Source organism: Rhinopithecus bieti, unplaced genomic scaffold (assembly GCF_001698545.2).
Source record: "Rhinopithecus bieti isolate Rb0 unplaced genomic scaffold, ASM169854v2 scaffold_16234, whole genome shotgun sequence".
Taxonomy (NCBI): Eukaryota; Metazoa; Chordata; class Mammalia; order Primates; family Cercopithecidae; genus Rhinopithecus; species Rhinopithecus bieti.
In genome coordinates, this window is record NW_016808946.1 from 441,172 (window position 1) to 467,015 (window position 25,844).

Below are 25,844 nucleotides of genomic sequence, written 5' to 3' on the forward strand. Positions count from 1 at the left end.
TGGCGTGAACCCGGGAGGCGGAGCTTGCAGTGAGCTGAGATCCGACCACTGCACTCCAGCCCGGGTGACAGAGCAAGACTCCGTCTCAAAAAAAATAACAATAATAAAATAAAAATTTAAAATTGGATGCCTTACGTTACTTCATTAGGGTTATGGAAGGATCAGTGGAATAATTGATATGAAAAAGAGGTTTGTAAATTCTATTCAGTGGAAAATTATGATGTTACTATCATATTGATTAAAAGGCAAAAATGCTATATTTGGTAGATGATAATATTGTTGTGTTAATTAACTGTGGCCACAATAGTGCGATCACAAAACTTGAGTGACATATGATAATGAACACTAATTTTTGTTTTTGAGACTAGGTCAGCTTGTTGGCTTGACGATCTGAGCCAGGTTTGGTTGACCTCACTTGGTTCTGTCATGTGTCTGAGCAGAGGGACTGTAGTTGTTGGCTGGTCGGGGATGGCCGTGTTCCCCACATGGGGGCGGGGGTTGGATATCTATCCGTGGGAGCATTGCTGCGCTCCCACGTGTTCTGGCATCCTCCACACTATCACTTGTGCCACATTCTTTTGGCCAAAGCAAGTCAAAAAATGTGGAGAAGTCACTTCCATCTCTTCATGGTGGGAGCTGCAAATTTCACATTGAAAAGGAGGGATGGAGATGTGGAAGCATTTTTACAGTTAGCATAATGATTGAAGCCAAATTTCTTTTCTTTTCTTTTGAGATGGAGTCTCGCTCTGTCACCAGGCTGGGGTGCAATGGCGTGATCTTGGCCACTGCAACCTCCGCCTCTTGGGTTCAAGTGGTTCTCCTGCCTCAGCCTCCCAAGTAGCTGGGATTACAGGCATGTGCCACTACACCCAGCTAATTTTTGTATTTTTAGTAAAGATGGGGTTTCACCATGTTGGCCAGGATGGTCTTGATCTCTTGACCTCATGATCCACCTGCCCCAGTCTCCTAAAGTGCTGGAATTACAGGCGTGAGCCACCGCGCCCAGCCAAAGCCAAATCCTTTTTTTTTTTTTTCTTGAGACGGAGTCTCGCACTGTCGCCCAGGCTGGAGTGCAGTGGGGTGCCATCTCAGCTCACTGCAAGCTCTGCCTCCCTGGTTCATGCCATTCTGCTTCAGCCTCCCAAGTAGCTGGGACTACAGGCGACTGCCACGATGCCCGGCTAATTTTTGTGTATTTTCAGTAGAGACGGGGTTTCACTGTGTTAGCCAGGATGGTCTCGATCTCCTGACCTCGTGATCCGCCCACCTCGGCCTCTCAAAGTGCTGGGATTACAAGCGTGAGCCACCAAGCCCAGCCTAAGCCAAATACTTTTAATCCATCTATTGTGAATGAGAACATGGAAGGACATCAAAAGACCTGTGACTGGGCTGGGCATGGTGACTCAGGCTTGTAATCCCAGCACTTTGAGAGACTGAGGTGGAAGGATTGCTTGAGACTAGTAGTCTGATACCAGCCTGGGCAACATAGCAAGACCCCCATCTCTACAAAATTAGTTTTAAAATAATTAGCCAATCTCTTTGGTGTGTGCCTGTGTTCCCAGCTACTTTAGAGGCTGAGGTGGGAGCATCACTTGAGCCCAGGAGTCTGAGGGTGCCGTCAGCTGTGGTTGCACCACTATGTTCTAGCCAGGGTGGCAGAGCAAGACCTCATCTTAGACAAAAAAAATGTATAACCGAATTTATTTTCTTTTTCCTTTGTAGACAACAAGGGAGGTGTCACAGTTTTCCATTTAGATCAACAACTTCAAGTTTTTACCATGGACAATTCCGAGAAAACTGAAGTGGTTCTCCTTGCTTGTGGTTCCTTCAATCCCATCACCAACATGCACCTCAGGTTGTTTGAGCTGGCCAAGGACTACATGAATGGAACAGGTAGGAGCAGTAGCTAAAAGCACCTTAAGACTAGAGAACCAGCCAGGCATGGTGACTCACACCTGCAATCCCAGCATTTTGGAAGGCAGAGACGGGTGGATCACAAGGTCAAGAGATTGAGACCATCCTAGCCAACATGGTAAAAAATACAATAAATACAATACAAAAATACAATAATACAATACAAAAAAATACAATAATACAATACTAAAAAATACAATAATTAGCTATGCTTGTAGTCCCAGCTACTCAGGAGGCTGAGGCAGTAGAATTGCTTGAACCTGGGAGGTGGAGGTTGCAGTGAGCCGGATCGCCCCACTGCACTCTAGCCTGGAGACAAAAAAAAAAAAAAAAAAGACTAGAGAACCAGCATGGCTGGGTCTGTTTCAGAATACACATTTCATCCACTGGGCACAAACATGCTGTCCTGCTCCCTTGTACAGTGAATTCTTAGCCAAGAAAGAGGGTGAAGTATGAGGGAAGAATTGAGCATCTGGCTATGACCTGTAGAATAGAAAATAGGCCAGGTACAGTGGCTCACACCTGTAATCCCAGTGCTTCGGGAGGCTGAGGTGGGAGGATCACTTGAGGCCAGGAGTTTGAGACCAACCTGGGAAACATAGAGAGACCTCATCTTTACAAAAAAATTATAAAAATTAGGCAGGTATGGTGGCATGTGCCTGTGGTCCCAGCTACTCAGGAGACTGAAGTAGGAGGACTGCTTGAGCCCGGGAGGTCTAGGCTACCGTGAGCCATGATTGCACCTTTGCCCACCAGCCTGGACATCAGAGCAAGACCCTGACCACCCCTCCCAGAAAAAAGGAATTAGATTCTGTCATCCCTGTGCTGAATCTACTTCAGGAGTTTCCCATTACTTAAGGCAAAAAGCGAAAGCTTGTACTTTAGCATACATAAAACCTCCAGGATCAGACACGGCTTTTAAAGTTTTCTTTTTTCTTTCTTTCTTTTTCTCTTTTTTGTGATGGAGTTTCACTCTTGTTGCCCAGGCTGGAGTGCAGTGGCACAATCTCGGCTCACTGCAACCTCCAACTCCTGGGTTCAAGCAATTCTCCTGCCTCACCCTCCTGAGTAACTGGGATTACAGGCATGTGCCACCACGCCCAGCTAATTTTTTGTATTTTTAGTAGAGACAGGGTTTCTCCATGTTGGTCAGGCTGGTCTCAAACTCCTAACCTCAGGCCTCCCAAAGTGCTGGGATCACAGGCGTGAGCCACCACATCCGGCTAAAAGTTTTCATAAACAATGAGGCTGGGTGCGATGGCTCACGCCTGTAATCCCAGCACTTTGGGAGGCCGAGGTGGACAGATCACAAGGTCAGGAGATTGAGACCATCCTGGCTAACACCGTGAAACCCCATCTCTACTAAAAATACAAAAAAATTAGCCGGGTGTGATGGCGGGCGCCTACAGTCCCAGCTACTCGGGAGGCTGAGGCAGGAGAATGGCGTGAACCCGGGAGGCGGAACTTGCAGTGAGCCAACATGGTGCCACTGCACTTCAGCCTGGGTGACAGAGGAGACTCCATCTCGAAAAAAAAAAAAACAATGCATGAATAGGCTGGGTGTGGTGGCTCACACCTGTAATCCCAGCACTCTGAGAGCCAGAGGGGGCAGATTACCTGAGGTTAGGAGTTTGAGATCAGCCTGGCCAATGTGGCGATACCTCGATTCTATAGAGCCTTGCTTTGTCACCCAGGCTGGAGTGCAGTGGCCTGGTCTTGGCTCACTACAACCTCCACTTCCTGGATTCAAGTGATTCTCTTGCCTCAGCCTCCCCAGTAACTGGGATTACAGGCACACACCACCATGCCCAGCCTATTTTTGTATTTTTAGTAGAAATGGGGTTTCACCATGTTGACCAGGCTGCTCTTGAACTCCTGTTCTCAAGTGATCCTCCCACTTCGGCCTCCCAAAGTGCTGGAATTACAGGCATGAGCCACTGTAACATAACATAACAATAACAGTTTAATGTGTATCCTTCCACTCTTCTTTGTATGAATTTATATGCAAACATTTGTGTGTATAACACAGATTTTTTTTTTTTTTTTTTTTTTGGAAATGGTTCTCACTCTGTCACCCTGGCTGGGCAGGCTGGAGTACAGTGGCAAGATCACAGCTCACTACAGCCTTTACCTCCCGGGCTCAAGTGAGCCGCCTGCCTCAGGCTCCTAAGTAGCTATGACTACAGGCATGCCACCACATCTGGCTAATTTTTTAATTTTTTGTAGAAACTGAGTCCCACTATTTTGCCCATGTTGGTGTTGAGCTCCTGGGCTCAAGTGATTCTTCTGCCTCGGTCTCCCAAAGCACTGGGATTACAGATGTGAGCCACCACACCTGGCCTCGATTTTTTTGTTACATAAATGATCATATAATATGCTGATAGGTAGGTGGATGGATGGCTGCTAAAGCTCACTATTTGCCTATGACATTGAGAAATGGGCTTTTGCATACATCTAGGTGGACAATACAAATTAAGGCTTTTTACAAAGCAGTTTGGCAATATCAATAGAAATTTAACTGTATGGGGAATGAGGTGAGGTACAGAGTTCCAGTTGGGGAAGGTGAGAAAATTCTGGAGATGGATAGGAGCAATGGTTGCACAACAGCGTGTTTGTACTTAATATCATAGAACTGTACACTTGGGTATATTTTACCACAATTTCAGTCAATTAATTGATCAATCAGCTAATAAGCTGGAATGCCTAAAGAAAGAGAATCTGTGATTATAAAACAATATTGGCAGGCCGGGCGCGGTGGCTCAAGCCTGTAATCCCAGCACTTTGGGAGGCCGAGGCGGGTGGATCACGAGGTCAGGAGATCGAGACCCTCCTGGCTAACACGGTGAAACCCCGTCTCTACTAAAATACAAAAAACTAGCCGGGCGACGTAGCGGGCGCCTGTAGTCCCAGCTACTGGGAGGCTGAGGCGGGAGAATGGCGGGAACCCGGGAGGTGGAGCTTGCAGTGAGCCGAGATCGCGCCACTGCAGTCCAGCCTGGGCGACAGAGCGAGACCCCGTCTCAAAAAAAAAAAACAATATTAGCCAGGCACGGTGACTCATGCCTGTAGTCCCAGCACTTTGGGAGGCTGAGGCAGGCAGATCACTTGAGGTCAGGAGTTGGAGACCTCTTGGCTAACATGGTAAAAACCCCGTCTCTACTAAAAATTAAAAAATTAGCCAGCATGGTGGTACGCGCCTGTGATCCCAGCTGCTCGGGAGGCTGAGTCAGAATCGCTTCAACCTAGGAGGCGGAGGTTGCAGTGAGCCGAGATCACACCAGTGCAGCCTGGGGAACAGAACAACACTCTGTCTCAACAAACAAAACAAAACAAATAATATTGATCGTGCATAAAATTGAATTTGTTATACCCAGTGTGAAACCTAACTCTTTATCCAGGAAGATACACAGTTGTCAAAGGCATCATCTCTCCTGTTGGTGATGCCTACAAGAAGAAAGGACTCATTCCTGCGTATCACCGGGTCATCATGGCAGAACTTGCCACCAAGAATTCCAAATGGGTGGAAGTTGATACATGGGAAAGTCTTCAGAAGGAATGGAAAGAGACTCTTAAGGTGCTAAGGTATTTATGGTGTAATCAACTTTGTCAGTTCTGTGTAAATGGCTTAGCGGCTTATGTTTTTACCATGTTTCAATGTTGCTTACATCTGTGACCATACAGATTTGCAAAACTGTCACGAGTGTTGTAAGCCATTCCTGTGGAAGGTTACTACAAGACTGTAGAGCACAGCACCAAAGGATGGATCTTCCTTAGCCCTTCTGTGTCTTTCCTTATGTTTTAAGTTGTTTGCGGCCAGGTGCGGTGGCTCATGCCTGTAATCCCAGCACTTTGGGAGGCTGAGGCAGGTGGATCACCTGAGGTCAGGAGTTCGAGACCAGCCTGGCCAACATGGTGAAAACCTGTCTCTACTAAAAATACAACAGTTAGCCGGGCGTGGTGGCGCATGCCTGTAATCCCAGCTACTTGGGAGGCTGAGGCAGGTGGATCACCTGAGGTCAGGAGTTCGAGACCAGCCAGGCCAGCCAGGCCAAACATGGTGAAAACCGTCCTCTACTAAAAATACAAAAGTTAGCCGGGCGTGGTTGGCGCACGCCTGTAAAATCCCAGCTACTTGGGAGGCCTGAGGCCAGGAGGATTTGCCTTGAACCCCCGGGGTTTGGAGGTTGCAGTGAGCCCCCAAGATTGGGGGGTGCCCGAATTGCACTCCCAGCCTAGGTGACAGAAGCCAAGACTCCATCTCAGGCCGGGCGCCGGTGGCTCAAAGCCTGTAATCCCAGGCACTTTGGAAAAAGGCGAGAACGGGCGGATCGCGAGGTCAGGAAATCGAGACCATACTGGCTTTAACACGGTGAAACCCGTCTCTACTAAAATAAAAAAAAACTAGCCCGGGTGGAAGTGGCGGGGCGCCTGTAGTCCCAGCTTACCTCCGGGAGTTGAGGCAGGAGGAATGGCGTAAACCCCGGGGAGGGCGGAGCTTGCCAGTGGAGCCCTGAGATCCGGCCACCTGCACTCCAGCCTGGGTTGGACCAGAGCCGAGACTCCGTTTCTCCAAAAAAAAGGAAAAAAAGAGACAGGCAAGATAATTTAAGAAGGAGAAGCATCCAAGTGCCCACAATGAACTCATGGACAGGCCTGGAATTTGTGTGGCCCTGCTCCATGACAAGCATCTGGAGGGGAGGTCAATAGAATCTCCCTTGTTGGCCCCATACCTTTGAAGTAACTCTAGTTAAGGGTTCAAAAACCAAGAGGTAAGTGGACATCTAATGATTTTCTTTTTTTTTTTTTTTTTTTTGAGACGAGTCTTGCTCCTGTCCACCCAGGCCTGGAGTACAATGGTGCAATCTCGGCTCACCACAACCTCTGCCTCCTGGGTTCAAGCAATTCTCCTGCCTCAGCCTTCCAAGTAGCTGGGACTACAGGTGCCCACCACCACGCCCTGCTAATTTTTGTATTTTTAGTAGAAATGGGGGTCTACCTTGTTGGCTAGGCTGGTCTTGAACTCCTGACCTCAGGTGATCTACCTGCCTCAGCCTCCCAACACCTAATTGTTTCTTTTTCTTTCTTTCTTTCTTTTTTTTTTTTTTGAGATAGAGTTTCACTCTTGTTGCCCAGGCTGGAGTGCAACAGCATGATCTCGGCTCACTGCAACCTCCGCCTCCCGGGTTCAAGCCATTCCCCTGCCTCAGCCTCCCGCGTAGCTGGGATTACAGGCGCCTGCCACCACGCCCAGCCTATTTTGGTATTTTTAGTAGAGCTGGGGTTTCACCCTGTTGGCCAGACTAGCCTTGAACTCCTGACTTCAGGTGATCTGCCCATCTCAGCCTCCCAAAGCGCGGGGATTACAGAGGCAAGCCACTGCGCCTGGCTGACACCTCGTTATTTCTTAATGTTATTTTGATTTTTTTGAACTTTCTTTTCGCCGGGTGCGGTGGCTCAAGCCTGTAATCCCAGCACTTTGGGAGGCCGAGATGGGCGGATCACGAGGTCAGGAGATCGAGACCATCCTGGCTAACACGGTGAAACCCCGTCTCTACTAAAAAATACAAAAGCTAGCCGGGCGAGGTGGCGGGCGTCTGTAGTCCCAGATACTCGGGAGGCTGAGGCAGGAGAATGGCATAAACCCGGGAGGCAGAACTTGCAGTGAGCTGAGATCCGGCCACTGCACTCCAGCCCGGGCGACAGAGCGAGACTCCGTCTCAAAAAAAAAAAAACAAAAAAAAACTTTCTTTTCTTTCTTTTGCTGGAGATGGGGCCTCGCTATGTTGCCTAGGCTGATCTCAAACTCCTGGCCTCAAGCAATCCTCCCACCTAGGCCTCCCAAAGTGCTAGGATTACAAATGTGAACTACCATGCCTGGCCTATTGTTATCTTGAGTTTAAAATGAGAGGGCTTTCTGAAAAGACTTTCTGTTTAGTATCTGTTCTTAGAGTTCTGAACTTTCCAGTTACTGATAGTATCATTTGGGTTCAGACTAGGAAATAGAAACCACTCTGGGTATTTTAAGTGGAAAAAGATTTAAGTACTTTGGCAAAAAGTACTTAAAAGAGCTGAGGCCGGGTGTGGTAGCTCATGACTATAATCCCAGCACTTTGGGAGGCTGAGGCGGGCAGATCACCTAAGTCCAGGAGTTCAAGACCAGCCCGGCCAACATGGTGAAATGCTGTCTCTACTAAAAATACAAAATTAGCTGGGCCCATGCCTGTAATCCCAGCTACTAGGTTGGCTGAGGCAGGAGAATTGTCTGAACCTGGGAGGCGGAGGTTGCGGTGAACTGAAATTGTGCCACTACACTCCAGCCTGGGCAACAGAGTGAGACTGTCTCAAAAAAAAAAAAAAAAAAATCTAAAAGAGCTGGAGAAGTGGAAGTCAAGGTCACTCCTCTGATGTTGCCGTCAGAGTTCAACAAACCAATTCTGCTTCTGCTGCTATTGAACTGTCTCAGTCTCCTGAAGTTGGTGACAACAGGACAGTGGACTCCAGCGTCTAGCCACCACACCCATACTAGAAAGGATTACTGGCTGTAAACAGCGCAACAATAGGATCAGGCTGGACATCATAGCTCACGCCTGTAATCCTAGAACTTTGGGAGGCCAAGGTGGGTGGATCACCTGAGGTCAGGAGTTCGAAACCACCCTGGCCAACATGGGAAAACCCCGTCTCTACTAAAAATACAAAAATTAGCTGGGTGTGGTGGCACATGCCTGTAATCCAAGCCACTTGGGAGGCTGAGGCGGGAGAATCGCTTGATCCCAGGAGGTGGAGGTTGCAGTGAGCTGAGATTGCGCCACTGCACTCCAGCCTGGGCAACAGAGCAAGACTCAGTTTCAAAAAAAAAAGGTTACTTATCAGGCTCCACAGTCCCAGGACGATGGCCTCTGTCCTCCTTCTGCCTTCCAGATCTCTCAGGAGAGAATCTCATTAGCAGAATTGCAGTCAAGTCCAGAACCTGCTGCAAGGACCTCTGGGAAGTATGTTGGGCAGGATTGGGCACTAAGCCAGTAGGAAATATCTCGCACACTGATCTCTCAAGAGGACTTCCTTTTCAGACTTGGCAGGGAGAAGAGTCTCCACTGCTTGATGGCAAAAAATTATCCCATGAGGGACCAAGTTCCTGGGCCACAGCCCTGCCCATCCCTCTGGCTTTATAGTAACCTTATCGCCCATTAAATAGTCATCAGGGTTGGGATATAGGGGAATAAAGGCCCACAGTTGGATCCCACAAGTGTAGTTGATGTTATTTGGGTAACATTGCACAGTTTGGAAACAGTGGGCACCCTGCTGCCAGCCCAGAATAGAGCTATACTCAAATCCTGCTTAGGTCCCCTTCCTTTAAGGCCTCAGGCCCTTGCCACCCTAGGACCTTCTCCTTGGTGTTCTGGTTCTTTCTTACAAGATTAAGCCACACTCTTCAGTGATCAAGAGTGTGGGCTCTGGACCAGACTGCTGGGGTTCAAGTCCTGGCTCTGCTATTAATACTTATAGGTTAAATGACCTTAGGCAAATTAGTCAGTGTCCTCTCTCAATGGGGTAATAAACAATTCTGATACAAGAGATGAGCAGCACATTAAAATCAGAAGTATTTTCAGTGAAACTAGCTGCAAGGTGGCAATAATATAGTCGCTTCGTAATAACCAAAACGTTCAGGCTGGTCATGGTGACTCACATCTGTAATCCCAGCACTTTGGGAGTCTGAGGCAGGAGGATTGCTTGAGGCCAGGAGTTCAAGACCAGTGTGGGCAACATAGTGAGGCCTCATCTCTCAAAAAAACAAAAGTTGGCCGGGCGCGGTGGCTCAAGCCTGTAATCCCAGCACTTTGGGAGGCCGAGACGGGCGGATCACGAGGTCAGGAGATCGAGACCATCCTGGCTAACACGGTGAAACCCCGTCTCTACTAAAATACAAAACTAGCTGGGCGAGGTGGCAGGCGCCTGTAGTCCCAGCTACTCGGGAGGCTGAGGCAGGAGAATGGCGTAAACCTGGGAGGCAGAGCTTGCAGTGAGCTGAGATCCGGCCACTGTACTCCAGTTCGGGCGACAGAGCAAGACTCCGCCTCAAAAAACAAACAAACAAAAAGTTAGCTGAACATGGTGGCACGTGCCTGTAGTCCCAGCTATTTGGGAGGCTGAGGCAGTAGGATCACTTGAGCCCAGAAGTTCTTGGTTGCGGCGAGCTACGATTGTGCCACTATGCTCCATCCTGGTCAATAGAGTGAGCCTGTGTCTCTAAAAAACAAACCCAAAAAACCCCAAACATTCACTCACTCAAGTTGTTATTGAATGCCTCCTGTGTTTCATAGACTGTGCTAGGAGCTGGAGTTGCAACTGTAAGCCTCCTTCTTCCCCTCCCTTATGGAGATAATATTTATGATACAGGATGTTGAGAAGATTTTTTTTTTCTTTTGAGATGGAATTTTGCTCTTCTGCCCAGGCTGGGGTGCAATGGTGCGATCACGGCTCACTGCAACCTCCACCTCCTGGGTTCAAGCGATTCTCCTGCCTCAGCCTCCTGAGTAGCTGGGATTACAGGTGTGCACCACGACACCCAGCTAATTTTGTATTTTTAGCAGAGACCGGGTTTCTCCATGTTGGTCAGGCTGTGTCTTGAACTCCTGACCTCAGGTGATCCACCCGCTTTGGCCTCCCAAAGTGCTGAGATTACAGGCGTGAGCCACCATGCCCGGCAGAGAAGATTTTTAATTTTTTTTAGTCTTCCACAACAGTCATCTTATGTTGAGAAGACTTAATCAGATAATCCATGTAAAGGATTCAGTGTAATGTGTGGCATATAATAAATATTGTTGGCCAGGGGCCTATAATCCCAGCACTTTGGGAGGCTGAGGTGGGCAGGTCGCTTGAGGTCAGAAGTTCAAGACCAGCCTGCCCAACATGGTGAAACCCCATCACTACTAAAAATACCAAAAAAATTAGCTGCGCGTGGTGGTGCGCACCTGTAATCCCAGCTGCTCAGGAGGCTGAGGCAAGAGAATTGTTTTAACCCAGGAGCCACAGGTTACAGTGAGCCAAGATTGCACAGTGCACTCCAGCCTGGGCAACAGAGCAAGGCACCATCTCAAAATAATAAATAAATAAGTAATGTTAATGATATTCTTTTTTTTTTTTTTTTTCCTTTTTTTGAGACAGAGTCTCACTCTGTCGCCCAGGCTGGAGTGCAATGGTGCGATCTTGGCTCACTGCAACCTCTGCCTCCCAGGTTCAAGTGATTCTCCTGCCTCAGCCTCCCGAGTAGCTGGGATTACAGGCGCCCGCCACCATGCCCAGCTAATTTTTTGGTATTTTTAGTAGAGACGAGGTTTCACCGTGTTAACCAGGATGGTCTCGATCTCCTGACCTCGTGATCGGCCTGCCTCGGCCTCCCAAAGTTCTGGGATTACAGGCATGAGCCGCCGCGCCTGCTATAAATAATGTTCATGTTATATTTTAATGGAGCATGTAAGAAGGAGAAATATTCTGTTGTTTTGTTGTTTTATAGACACCATCAAGAGAAATTGGAGGCTAGTAACTGTGATCACCCGCAGAACTCACCTACGCTAGAAAGGCTTGGAAGGAAGAGGAAGTGGACTGAAAAACAAGATTCTAGTCAAAAGAAATCCCTAGAGCCAAAAACAAAAGGTTTGTATGTTTTAGCAGGACCCATGGACTAGAGTTGATAAGATTCTATAGCTGAGCAAACCTCTGTGTATTTTTTTTTTTTTTTTTTTTTTGAGGCAGTCTTGCTCTGTCGCCCAGGCTAGAGTGCAGTGGCGTGATCTCGGCTCATTGCAAGCTTCGCCTCTCGGGTTCACGCCATTCTCCTGCCTCAGCTTCCCAAGCAGCTGGGACTACAGGTGCCCGCCACCACACCCATCTAATTTTTTTTGTACTTTTAGTAGAGATGGGGTTTCACCGTATTAGCCAGGATAGTCTCGATCTCCTGACCTTGTGATCTGCCCACCTCAGCCTCCCAAAGTGCTGGGATTACAGGTGTGAACCATGGCACCTGGGCCTTATTTATTTGTTTTTTTTCAGAGATAGAGTCTCGCTATGTTGGCCAGGTTGGTCTTGAACTCCTGGCCCCAAGCATTCCTCCTCCCTCGGCCTCCCAAAGTGCTAGGATTACAGGTGTCAGCCACTATGCCTGGCCTTTATTTTCGTTTTATATTGCACACTTGTGGGTGTCTGGAAAATGCCCCTTGTTAGTTTCATGAAGCGAAGGAGAGTAAAAGGCACTGGGAGCTTATTTCTCCTGCAGTGGTCTCTAATCTTTGAGGTGTCCTGGGTCTCTTTTGGGAATCTGATTCTCATAAAAACTGTGAACTGTCATTTCTTTTTTTTTTTTTGAGACGGAGTTTTGCTCTTGTTGACCAGGCTAGAGTGCGATGGCATAATCTTGGCTCACTGCAACCTCTGCCTCCCAAGTTCAAGCTATTCTCCTGCCTCAGCCTCCTGAGTATCTGGGGTTACAAGCATGTGCCACCACCCCCGTCTAATTTTGTATTTTTAGTAGAGACGGTATTTCACCATGTTGGTCAGGCTGGTCTCAAACTCCTGACCTCGAGTGATCCACCCGCCTTGGCCTCCCAGAGTGCTGGGATTACAGGCGTGAGCCACCACACTCGGCCTGAACCCTCATTCTTGAAAAGCACATACATACCTTCATTTTGATACAGCGGGTTATTAGAAAAGTAAACCCCTTTCCACTTGGAGGAGGTAGAGGGGAAGAAAAATCGTACCCCAAAGCTCTGTTTTATTCTTCCCAGCGGTGCCAAAGGTCAAGCTGCTGTGTGGGGCAGATTTATTGGAGTCCTTTGCTGTTCCCAATTTGTGGAAGAGTGAAGACATCACCCAAATCGTGGCCAACTATGGGCTCATATGTATAACTCGGGCTGGAAATGATGCTCAGAAATTTATCTATGAATCGGACGTGCTGTGGAAACACCGGAGCAACATTCATGTGGTGAATGAATGGATCACTAATGACATCTCATCCACAAAAATCCGGAGAGCCCTCAGAAGGGGCCAGAGCATTCGCTACTTGGTACCAGATCTTGTCCAAGAATACATTGAAAAGCATAATTTGTACAGCTCTGAGAGTGAAGACAGGAATGCTGGGGTCATCCTGGCCCCTTTGCAGAGAAACACTGCAGAAGCTAAGACATAGGAATTCTACAGCATGATATTTTGGACTTCCCATTTGGGGATCTGAAACAATCTGGGTGTTACTAACTGGGGAAAGAAGTTGTGATCTGTTGCCTAAATTAAAGCTTAAAAGTTTAGTAAAAATCATCTGGGCGCAGTGGCTCACGCCTGTAATCCCAGCAGTTTGGGAGGCCGAGGTGGGTGGATCACAGGGTCAAGAGATCGAGACCATCCTGGCCAATATGGTGAAACCCCATCTCTACTAAAAATACAAAAATTAGCTGTGTGTAGTGGCACGTGCCTGTAGTCCCAGCTACTTGGGAGCCTGAGGCAGGAGAATCGCTTGACCCCAGTTGGTGGAGTTTGCTGTGAGCTGAGATCGCGCCACTGCACTCCAGCCTGGTGACAGAGCAAGACTCCGTCTCAAAAAAAAAAAATGTAGTAAAAATCAGTGGTAAGTTAAAATACGTTTTGTTTGTTTGTTTGTTTTGAGATGGAGTCTCTACTAAAAATACAAAAAATTAGCTGGGCGTGATGCCGCATGACTGTCATCCCAGCTACTCGGGAGGCTGAGGCAGGAGAATCCCTTGAACCCGGGAGGCAAAGGTTCCAGTGAGCCAAGGTCACGCCACTGCACTTCAGCCCAGGCAAAAGAGCAAAACTCCATCTCAAAAAAAAAAAAAAGAAAAGAAAATGCCGAGTATGGTGGCTCACACCTGTAATCCCAGCACTTGGGGAGGCCCAAGCAGGTCGATCACGTGAGGTCAAGAGTTCAAGATCAGCCTGGCCAATATGGTGAAACCCCATCTCTACTTAGAATACAAAAAATTAGCTGAGCATCGTGGTGGGCCCCTGTAATCCCAGCTACTTGGGAGGCTGAGGCAGGAGAATTGCTTGAACCTGGGAGGCAGAATGTTGCAGTGAGCGAAGATCGTGCCACTGCACTCCAGCCTGGGTGACAGAGCAAGACTCCATCTCAAAAAAAAAAAAAAAAAAAAAAAAGCCTGACAGCGAGCAGGTTTCAGGATCCATCTGCCAAGTCAGTGAAAGGCTGGAGCCTCCAATCCTGCAGATGAGGGTCATTTTCTCCTTAGCTTCTTGAAGTTTAAAAGTTGAAGGAGCCCTGAAAAGTCATGATAGAGCAAGATGAAGCTATCAGAACTGAATTTGGACTTCCTCTGGGAAACTATACCTCGTTCATCTGAAGTGTCATGTAAACTGCAGAAAGGTTCCAATGCTGGAAACTTCTCTCGTACTGTCTTGCCTTCCTACTTAGAAGTGCCTGTGCCCTGCTCAGCTGTGACTGTACTGACCTCAGAACCTCACTGGACAAGGCATGTGGGGACCCTTGCAGGAGCCCTGGTAAGGGTGCAATGATCCTATTGTTTTTTGTTTCTGAGATGGAATCTCACTCTGTGAGGCTGGAGTGCAGTGGCACCATCTCGGCTCACTGCAACCTCCGCCTCCCGGGTTCAAGCAATTCTCCTGCCTCAGCCTCCCGAGTAGCCGGGATTACAGGCACCTGCTACCATGTCCGGCTAATTTTGTATTTTTAGTGGAGATGGGGTTTTGCCATGTTAGACAGACTAGTCTTGAACTCCTGACCTCAGGTGATCTGCCCACCTCGGCCTCCCAGAGTGCTGGGATTACAGGCGTGAGCCACTGCACAGCCTGATCCTATTGTTGCACTATTTATGGAGCAACAACTTTGTACAAAGAAAAAGCTTTGTATAGAGAGCAAGCTTGGCTTTTTGATGCTGCCACATAATAGCATAATTTTAGGTGTCCTCAAGGACAGAACTACCACGTTGAATAATGGAAGTTAGAACAATTAATTTCACAGGGGAATACATATTAATGACTGATGTGAAGAAAATATGCCATTGTTATTCTCTCCTGCATCATTTCCATAATTTGCTTTTGTACTGTGAATTTGGAGGAAATGTGTGATGCTGGTGTTTTGTTTGGCTTGTTTGTTTGATGCTGGGGGTTTTATGTATTGTACCCTTTACCCCTTACATTGTGTAATTTGAATGCGGCAAACAAAGCTGCGGTAAAAGTCCTTGCTTGGTGTCTTCGCTCGGATGATGGAGAGCCTTTGTGGTAGTGTTTGCCTATGTGAACAGCAGATCTTTCAAATAAGAGAAGTGGCTTTTCCTTGGTGATGAAGAGGTAGAGATTGAGCCATGGGGATGGTTTAGATTAAAGAATGCTTTCTTTTTTTGGCCATCGTGAGGATCTAACAACAGAGTAGAAGGAAGGATGCCCTAGGTCAGCATGCAGGGTGGTGGGAAGGCTTTCATCTTCCTTACCCAAACCTCTCTTTTCACTTTTCTAGAAGTCCGGAAGTTGTTATATGATGAAATAGCCTCCTTTAACGTTTATGTCTGGGTGCCACAGGAGGCCCATTCCTCCAACATCCTCATAATTCTTCTCAAAGGCTTGTGATCTAAACATTTCACCACGGCATCCACTCAGCTTTGAGGCTGCGTACACAGTCTCCATCTCTGAAATCCGAACTTAGTTTACCAGTGGTGCTGTTTGAACTTCACGCCAGCACTTAGGCCCTGAACACTTACTACGTGCTTGGCTTGTGCTCCTGAATGCCTTATATCATAAGGAAACGGCAAAATCAGAGGACTGGTATAAATAGTGAAGCTGGGCTTGAATCTAAGCTTTGTCTTCAGAGCTAGTACCCCAACCTCTCTTTCTGTAAAATTTTACTTTTCGAATAATGAAGTTGTAGCCAAATCTTGAAATTTTTCATTTACCCTAAGTGAGGACAAATAAAGCTTTCAACAACAGTTTGTGGTAGTCTCATGGAGATGAGTCCGACATCTTCCGTCCTCACAGAAGGACTAGGCTGAACTTGCCCAGTGTTAGCAATTCCTTGGAACTAGAAGAGTGGAATCCGAGGGAGAAGGTGATATGGGCCGTAATTAACGTGTATGTGTGTGCGCGCCTCTGAGACAGTGTTGCTGTTTCACCCAGGCTGGAATGCAGTGGCGTGATCTCGGCTCACTGCAACCTCTGCCTCCTGGGTTCAAGCAATTCTCCTGCCTCAGCCTCCCAAGGAGCTGGGATTACAGGCATGTGTCACCACGCCTGGCTAATCTTCGTATTTTCGGTAGAGACAGGGTTTCACCGTGATGGCCAAGCTGGTCTCAAACTCCTGGCCTCAAATGATCCACCCACCTCGGCCTCCCGAGTTACAGGTGTGAACCACCACGCTCTGCCCAGATGGGGTTTTTGACCTGTCATAGTGGTGCCTGGTCCCATTATTCTCTGTTTTGACTCTGCAGGGATGATCGCTGTCCCCTTGCTGTCCTTTAATGAAACTGTCACCTCAGTTTCAGAACTGGAATTCAGATCCGTTTCTCCCTCACGTGTGTTACCAAGTCTAAATGACTTGCCGTGCGCAGTGCTTCCCAAATAAAGTGAAGCTGCCCAATAAATTTTTCCAAAACAATGGATAACTTGACAATTACATTGTAAAACATCAGGGAAAACAGCAAACACACGAAATTAGTGATAATAGTATAATGAGCCACTACGTACCCGTCATGAACTTCAAGCATACCATTTTGCCAATCTTCATCTACACTTGTTTTGTTTTGCTGGAGTCTTTTAAAGCAAATCCCAGATGTGTAATTTTACCCATAAATACTTCAGCGTGAGGAATGCTAGAGTCCAATTTGTACATTAAAACAAGTATATTGGCTAGCACTGGGCATGGTGACTTAGCCAGGCTTGGTGGCTCACATCTGTAGTCCCAGCACTTTGGAAGGCCAAGGTGGAAGGATTGCTTGAGCCCAGGAGTTCAAGAACAGCCTGGGTAACATAGCAAGACCCTATCTTTAGAGGAAAAAAAAAGAAACGTACTGACTGGGCACAGTGGCTCATGCCTGTAATCTCAGAAATTTGGGAATCAGAGGCAGCAGATTGTTTGAACCCAGGAATTCGAGACTAGCCTGGGCAACATGGCAAAACCCTGTCTCTACCAAAAATACAAAAATTAGCTGGGTGTGGTAGTATGTGTCTATAGTCCCAGCTACTCAGGAGGCTGAGGTGAGAGGATGGTTTGAGCACAGGAGGCAGAGGTTACAGTGAGCTGAGACTGCACCATTGCACTCCAGCCTGGGTGACAGAGCCAGACCCTGTCTCAAAAAACAAAACAAGGCTGGGCATGGTGGCTCAGGCTGGGCACGGTGGCTCACACCTGTAATGCTAGCACTTTGGGAGGCCGAGGTGGGTGGATCACCTGAGGTCAGGAGTTCAAGACCAGCCTGGCCAACATGGTGAAACCCCGTCTCTACTAAAAATACAAAAAATTATACAGACACCTGTAATTCCAGCTACTTGGGAGTCTAAGGCAGGAGAATTGCTTGAACCCAGGAGGCAGAGGTTGCAGTCAGCCACAATCATGACACTGCATTCAGCCTGGGCAACAAGAGCAAAAACTCCCTCTCAACAAACAAACAAAATAGAAACAAGTGTACTATGTCTGGTGTGGTGGCTCACGCCTGTAATCCCAGCACTTTGGGAGGCCGAGGCGAGTGGATCACGAGGTCAGGAGATCAAGACCATCCTGGCTAACATGGTGAAACCCCGTCTCTACTAAAAATGCAAAAAATTAGTTGGGCGTGGTGGTGGGCGCCTATAGTCCCAGCTACTTGGGAAGTTGAGGCAGGAGAATGACGTGAACCCAGAAGGTGGAGCTTGCAGTGAGCCGAGATTGTGCCACTGCACTCCAGCCAGCCTGAGCGACAGAGCAAGACTCCGTCTCAAAAAATAAAGTAAAGTAAAGTACAGTAAAGTAAAAAGTAAAGTAAATAAAAAGGCCAGGCGTGATAGCTTGTGCATATAGTCCCAGCTACTTGGGAGGTGGAGGTGAGAAGATCGCTTGAGCCTGGAATATGGAGGCTGTAGTGAGCTGTGATTGCCCCACTGCACTCCAGCCTGTGCAACTGAGACCCTGTTTCAAAAAAATGAAATAGTGTAGCTAAAAGTATCAATGTCACCAAAGCAGAAGACCCAAGTCTCCAGTCTCCAGCCACACTCTTGTTGAGACAATAGTGTTCATAAAGTGATTTTCAAAATTTTTATTTACTTATTTCCCACTGCATAAGCTGGTCTAGCATGAAATATGGTTTTTTTGTTTTGTTTTGTTTTTTGAGACAGAGTCTCGCTCTGTCACCCAGGCTGGAGTGCAGTGGTGCAATCTCAGCTCACTGCAACCTCCGCCTCTCGGGTTCAAGCAATTCTCCTGCCTGAGCTTCCCGAGTAGCTGGGATTACAGGCGCATGCCACCTTGCCCGGCTAACTTTCGTATTTTTAGTAGAGCCAGGGTTTCTCCATGTTGGCCCGGCTGATCTCAAACTCCTGACCTCAAATGATCCACCGGCCTTGGCCTCCCACAGTGTAGGCATTACAGGCATGAGCTATCACACTCAACCAAAGTAGTATTTTATTTAACATTTGTATCTTCAGCAACTTAAGCATGTTCAAAACTGAACCATAATTTTGCTCTCAAATAGATAAGTAATCATAAGAAAGTTGCTTAAGAAGAAAGGGTACCTTGGCCGGGTGTGGTGGCTCGTGCCTGTAATCCCAGCACTTTGGGAGGCCAAGGCATGTGGATCACCTAAGGTCAGGAGTTCAACACCAGCCTGGACAACATGGTGAAACCCCATCTCTAATAAAAATACAAAAAAATTAGCCAGGCATGGTTGCAGGCGCCTGTGGTCCTAGCTACTCAGGAATCTGAGGCAGGAGAATTGCTTGGACCTGGGGAGGCAGAGGTTACAGTGAGCCAAGATCGTGCCACTGCACTCCAGCCTGGGTGACAGAGCGAGACTCCATCTCAAAAAAAAAACAGTACCTTGATTTTTTTTTTTTTTTTGAGACAGTCTCGGGTTCAAGTGATCTCGTGGCTCAGCCTCCTGAGTAGCTGGGATCACAGGCATGCACCACCACACCCAGCTAATTTTTGTATTTTTAGTAGAGATGGGGTTTTGTCATGTTGGTCATGCTGGTCTCAAACTCCTGGCCTCGAGTGATCCCCCATCTCTGCCCCTCAAAATGCTGGTATTACAGGCATGAGCCACTGTGCCCAGCCAAAAGTACCTTGATTTTATTTATGATGTTGATAGGGAAAGGAGGCAGAGAAATTCTGAGCAGAAGAGGGTGGGTCCCCAGTGAGGGCTCCCCACCTGGAGCCAAAAAGCCTGATACTATGGCCCAAAGTGAGCATTTACATCCCTGTTTGCCCTCTTGAAAGTTGCCTTTTCCATAACTACCCATGGCCCACTCTCCATCCTGTGCCCATGAAAACCCCAGGCTCAGCTGGGCACAGTAACCTGTAACCCTAGCACTTTTGGAGGCCAAGGCGGCAGATCACTTGAGATCAGGAATTCAAGACTAGCCTGACCAACATGACGAAACCCCACCTATACTAAAAATACAAAAATTAGCTGGACATGGTGGCGGGTGCCTGTAATCCCAGCTACTCAGGAGGCTGAGGTACGAGAATCACTTGAACCCAGGAGGCAGAGGTTGCACTGAGCCAAGATCACGCGACTGCACTCCAGCCTAGGTGATAGAGCAAGACTCAGTCTCAAAAAATAAAACAAAACAAAACCCAAGCTCAGTCAGCAGAGAGAGGAGAAGCAGCTGGATGTTGGAGACTATGGTTGGAGGGCAGAAAGAAGTGGCTTGACTTCAGAGGGACAGCTTCATGGTGTAGCTTTGAAGAGGAGTCCAGCCAGGGATGGCTGGACTTCAGGGGAATATTACCTTCCTGCTCCATCCTCTTTTCAGCTCCTCTTCCTACTGAAAGCCACTTTCCTTGGCAATAAATTTCCATGTATTTACCATCTTCAGTTCATTTGTGCTACCTCATTCCTCCTGGACGCTGGACAAGAGGTCGGGTACCACAAGTGCGGGTGCAAAAGGCTGTCACACTGACCCTCCACTGAGCTGTTAACACTTAAGCTGTCTACGGACAGCAAAGCTAAAAGGGCATTGTAACACTTCTTCTGGGGCTTCAGGGGTTGCAGGCACCCTCACCAGATGCTGCTGCAGGGCCCACACAAAGTTTTGCTCCTGCAGGTGCCCAAAAGCACTTGCCCCCGGCTCCTGCACCCGCTGACCTGTGTGCTCCCCCTCCCATAAGAAGTGGAGCACAGCAGGTCCAAGTGAGTGGAATGGCCCCTGCCAGCACCAAAGCGGCTGGCTGGTTCCAGCGCCCCTGCCTTCCAGTTCCTGCCAGTGAAGGGGTCAGGGAACTATCCTGCTTCAAAATGTATCAGAATTTTTTTCATTGCAAGTAGCAGGAAGCTCAGCTCAAAGTGGTTTAAACACAGACATTTATACTCAGAAGTACAGATATAGGGCAGAATTGAAGGTTTGTAGATGCAGTAAATCAACACTGTCCTTGGGGACCTGGGTTCTTTCCATCCCTCTACTTTTCTAGTCACAGTGTCTTAAATCTAGTGCCCTTGAGTTATAGGACAGTCACCAGTAGCCAGGCTTCCTTGTTCATGTTAGAAGTGACTCCCCATGGCTCTGTTCCCTTTCAAACCCCTCATCGCATCTCACTGGCTGATTCAGTCGCTTAAACCTGCTTCTCCCTAAAGCCGATCACTGGCAAAGCTAACAGGGTTTCCGGGATTGGTTTAGCCTGATACTAATCCAGGTCTACCTTCAGGAGCTGGACCAAACTCCCTAATGGCACTGCTTTCTTGTGGTAGGGAGGGGAGGTGTGGATGGTGTGGAGTCCACCATAAGGTCCATGCCAGTCTTTGCTGAACCAGCATCAGACTCCATCAAGCAACAGAAGAGAGGTTCCAGGATAAAGTGCCCCTCAGCAATCCCCATCCGTTGCTGTCTAGGAGGAACAGTGCTTGTACACAGGTTCAGGACCTCAGTCTTGGCTGTAATCTTCTGGTTTACTTTGCCAGCACCAAATAGAAGGAAAGAAAGGGCTCAAATTTGGCCAAATAAATTCTTCCTCTCCTTCCAGAGGTAACCTTGAGTCCTGTCTGGAAAGATATTAGAATTGTAAAGGATAAAAATTAGTCCTTATCCTATGGCAAGTGGAGTCTATGTCTACTTAACTGAAATTTAATTTTGTCCATAATAGATGACGCTTGCTCAAGCTGGCCAGAAGCCACAACAACCAGCACGAAGGTTAAAACTATTATTAGTTTTTCTGTGATTTTCATTTTCAGGCCAAGTTTTAGAACAATAAGATATTAAGAATAGGAAGTAAGATTTCTGTATATCCTGTTCTCTTAGTCATCTGGAATTTTTTTTTTTTTTAGATGGAGTCTTGCTTCTTTACCCAGGCTGGAGTGTAATGGCGCGATCTCGGCTCACTGCAACCTCTGCCTCCCGGGTTTAAGCAATTCTCCTGCCTTAGCCTCCCCAGTAGCTGGGATTACACGCCTGGCTAATTTTTGTGGTTTTAGTAGAGACGGGATTTTACCCTGTTGGCCAGACTGGTCTCGAACTCTTGACCTCAAGTGACCTTCCTAACTCAGCCTCCCAAAGTGCTGGGATTACAGGTATGAGCCACCACACCAAGCCTGGAATCAATGCCTTATTGTTACGAGAATCAACAGCTAGCTTGTTATGGGTAGGGGGATGTCACTCTGGCTTCTCAATGAAAATGGCATTTCTCCTTTGGAAAAGGTCATAGCCAGTCAGTCAGTCAACAAACATTTATTGAGTACTTGCCAGGCACTGTACTAGACCCTGGAGATACTGGAGTGGTGAATGAAATGAACATGGGCTCTGCCCTGGAAAGTTTCATGGAAAAGGCAGTCAATAAAAAAGAAAAATATGTAATTGTGGGTTATAATAATCATAAAGGATGTAAGCAGAGATGTGATGTGGAGTAAGTGTGTATTAGGAGCATATGGGAAGGCTGTTCTGAGAAGGTGACTCTCAGGTTCCTGAAGATATCCAAGTACTCTTCTGTCCAAATTCTAAACCAATTGAAAAATAATACCGAAAAAAAAAAAGCAACAAAAGGGTTGAGCACAGTGCCTCATGCCTGTAATCCCAGCTACTCTAGAGGCTGACGTAGGAGAATTTCTTTTTCTTTTTTTTCTCCTTTTTTTTTTTTTTTGAGACGGAGTCGCAGGCTTTGTGGGCCCAGACTGGAGTGGGCAGTGGCACAATCACGGCTCACTGCAAGACGGTCTGCCTCCGGGTTCACGCCATTCCTCTCTGGCCTCCAGCCTCCGAGTAGCCTGGGACTACAGGCCGCCCGGCCGCCAGTGCCCGGCTAGTTTTTTTTTTTTTGTATTTTTAGTAGAGATGGGGTTTCACCATGTTTGCCAGGATGGTCTCGATCTGACCTCGTGATCCTCCCGCCTCGGCCTCCCAAAGTGCTGGGATTACAAGTGTGAGCCACCGCGCCCGGTCAAAGGCAGGAAAATTTCTTGAACCCGGGAGGCAGAGGTTGAGCCATGGCACTCCAGCCTGGGTGACAAAGGGAGACTCTGTCTCTAAGTAAATAAATACTTTAGGTTTAGTTTTTTTTTTTTTTTTTTTTTTTTTTTTTTGAGACAGGTTCTCACGCTGTCATTCAGGCTGGAATGCAATGGTTCCATCACGGCTCACTGCAGCCTTAACCTCCCAGGTTCAAGCAATCGTCCCACCTCTGTCTCCCGAGTAGCTGGGACTACAGGTGCATACTACCACACCCAGCTAGTTTTTTATTTTTTGTAGAGACAGGACGTTGCCATCTTGCCCAGACTGATCTCAAAACCCTGGGCTCAAACGATCCTCCTGCCTCGGCCTCCCAAAATGCTGGGATTACAGGCATGTGCCACTGCGCCCAGCCTAGGATTATAATTTTTTATAGATTACCTCTACTTAGTTGACAAAAATAGTTCGGTGCCTGTGGCCCCGAGAACAAGCATTCATTCCAGTTTACCAGGGACTTTTCCAATTTTAGCAGTGAGAGTTCCATGTCCCAGGCACTCCTTCAATCCTAGTTGTTCCAATCCTAAGAGGATGAGCAAAGACCAGGGGTGTTTAGGGAAAATTCCTCTCCATGGAGACCATGTCTAGAAAAGACTGTACCCCTATGGCCAGGCGCTGTGGCTCACCCCTGTAATCCCAGCACTTTGAGAGGCCGAGACAGGTGGATCACGAGGTCAGGAGATCGAGACCATCCTGGCTAACACGGTGAAACCCTGTCTCTACTAAAAAATACAAAAAATTAGCCAGGTGTGGTGGCGGGCACCTGTAGTCCCAGCTACTCGGGAGACTGAGGCAGGAGAATGGCGTGAACCCAGGAGGCAGAGCTTGCAGTGAGTCGAGATCACGCCACTGCACTCCAGCCTGGGCGACAAAGTGAGACTCGGTCTCAAAAAAAGAAAAGAAAAGAAAAGACTGTACCCCAATAGTGACTTCTGAGCTGGAAGCCAAAGGAGCTAACCAGGCAAAAACCAGGAGAAAAAACATCCCAGAAAGGGAACACCAAATACCAAGACTCTGAAGGAAAGGGCGTGATGTGATTAGAGGAACTGAGTTGGGGGAGACAGGATGTACCGCTGGTGGAGGAGTAGCCAGGAGCCAAACCAGGAAGGACTTTGTAAACCTAACCATGAGAGAGAGTGCAAATTTCCTTTTAAGAAAAATAGGACAGGCCAGGAGCAGTGGCTCACACCTGTAATCCCAGCACTTTAGGAGGCTGAGGTGGGTGGATCACCTGAGGTCAGGAGTTCAAGACCAGCCTGGCCGATATCGTGAAACCCCATATCTACTAAAAATACAAACATTGGCCAGGCATAGTGGCATGCGCCTGTAGTCCCAGCTACTCAGGAGGCTGAGACAGAATTGCTTGAACTCAGGAGGTGGAGGTTGCAGTGAGCCGAGACTGTGCCACTGCACTCCAGCCTGGGCAACAGAATGACACCCCATCTCAAAATAAAATAAAATAAAATAAATAAATAAATAAGTAAAAGAAAAAAGAGTAACAGGACAATACCGAAGGGCTGTAAGCAAGGGCTGAGAAGGTCTGAGTTACATTCCTTAAAATCTTGCCATGGCTGTGTATGGAGAATTGTTTTCAGGGGCTCAGAGGGGAAGCAGCAGGTCCAGATGAAAGACTTTTTTTTTTTTTTTTTTTTTTTTTTTTTTGAGATGGGGTCTCGCTCTGTCGCCCAGGCTGGAGTGCGGTGGCGCAATCTCGGCTCACTGCAGTCTCCGCCTCCCAGGTTTAGGCCATTCTCCTGCCTCAGCCTCCCGAGTAGCTGGGACTACAGGCGCCTGCCACCTCGCCCGGCTAGTTTTTTGTATTTTTTTAGTAGAGACGGGGTTTCACCGTGTTAGCCGGGATGGTGTCGATCTCCTGACCTCGTGATCCGCCCATCTCGGCCTCCCAAAGTGCTGGGATTACAGGCTTGAGCCACCGCGCCCGGCCCAGATGAAAGACTTTTATAAGTGGTCCTGGCAAGAGATGATGGGGACTTGGGTTAAGATGGTAGAACCAAGAGGACTTGCTGAGGGACTGGATTTCGGCCAGCAGATAAGATGGAAATTCACACATCTACTGGATTCTTAGCTTGAGCAACCAGCGGCCTAATGGTGGAATATATGGAGATAAGGAGAACTGGAAAAAATTTCGTTCTTACACTTTCTAGCTTAGATGTGTCAAGTTTCAGATGTCTTAAGTTTCAGATGCCTTTAAGATAGCCAAGTGGAGACGTCAAGTAGGAGGCGAGAGGTGGCACTGAATGTGCAGGCAGGTTACCTGGGTTTGAATCCAGACTCTGCCAACTATATGACCTTGGGCAAGTTAGTTAACCTCTCTATGCCTCAGTTTTTAGCTCTGTCAAAGGGAGATAATAAAATAACTATTGGAGAAGTAGGATTTTGCAACAAATAATAATATACATAGCACTCAACAAATGTTAGCTTTTTTTTTTTTTTTTTTTTTTTTGAGACAGAGTCACTCTGTCCCCCAGGCTGGAGTGCAATGGCACAATCTCTGCTCACTGCAATCTCTGCCTCCCGGGTTCAAGCGATTCTCCTGCCTCAGCCTCTCCAGGAGCTGAGACTACAGACATGTGCCACCACACCTGACTAATTTTTGTATTTTTTTTAGTAGAGACGGGGTTTCACCATGTTAGCCAGGCTTGTCTCAAATTCCTGACCTCAGGCAATCCACCCACCTCAGCCTCCCAAAGTGCTGAGATTACAGGCGTGAGCCACTGTGCCTAGCTAAATGTTAGCTTTTTATTTATTTATTTATTTATTTATTTTTATTTTTATTTTTTGAGGTGGAGTCTCGCTCTGTCGCCCAGGCTGGAGTGCAGTGGCTGGATGTCAGCTCACTGCAAGCTCCGCCTCCCGGGTTCCCGCCATTCTCCTGCCTCAGCCTCCCAAGTAGCTGGGACTACAGGCGCCCGTCACCTCGCCCGGCTAGTTTTTTGTATTTTAGTAGAGACGGGGTTTCACTGTGTTCACCAGGATGGTCTCGATCTCCTGACCTTGTGATCCGCCCGTCTCGGCCTCCCAAAGTGCTGGGATTACAGGCTTGAGCCACCACGCCTGGCCTATTTATTTTTATTTTTATGTTTCTTTGAGGCGCAGTTTCGCTCTTGTTGCCCAGACTGGAGTGCAATGGTGCAATATCGGCTCATCACAACCTCCACCCCCTCGGTTCAAGTGATTCTCCTGCCTCAGCCTCCCATGTAGCTGGGATTACAGTCATGCACCACCACGCCCAGCTAATTTTGTATTTTTTTTTTTTT

At 47.7% G+C, this 25,844-nt stretch overlaps 1 protein-coding gene across 3 annotated transcripts in view; it reads left to right on the top strand.

Annotated features, from left to right (window-relative positions):
- The window catches only part of NMNAT1 (nicotinamide nucleotide adenylyltransferase 1), a 36,602-nt gene extending 20,724 nt beyond the window's left edge, over positions 1–15,878 (top strand). For all 3 annotated transcript variants that reach the window (XM_017888034.1, XM_017888033.1, XM_017888035.1), the window contains exons 3-6: positions 1,723–1,893; positions 5,313–5,496; positions 11,426–11,565; positions 12,693–15,878. In XM_017888034.1, coding sequence (XP_017743523.1) covers positions 1,779–1,893; positions 5,313–5,496; positions 11,426–11,565; positions 12,693–13,093 — 840 coding nt within the window. In that variant the 5' untranslated portion in view covers positions 1,723–1,778 and the 3' untranslated portion in view covers positions 13,094–15,878. The remainder of the gene's footprint in view (positions 1–1,722; positions 1,894–5,312; positions 5,497–11,425; positions 11,566–12,692) is intronic.
- The last annotated feature ends 9,966 nt before the right edge of the window (positions 15,879–25,844 follow it).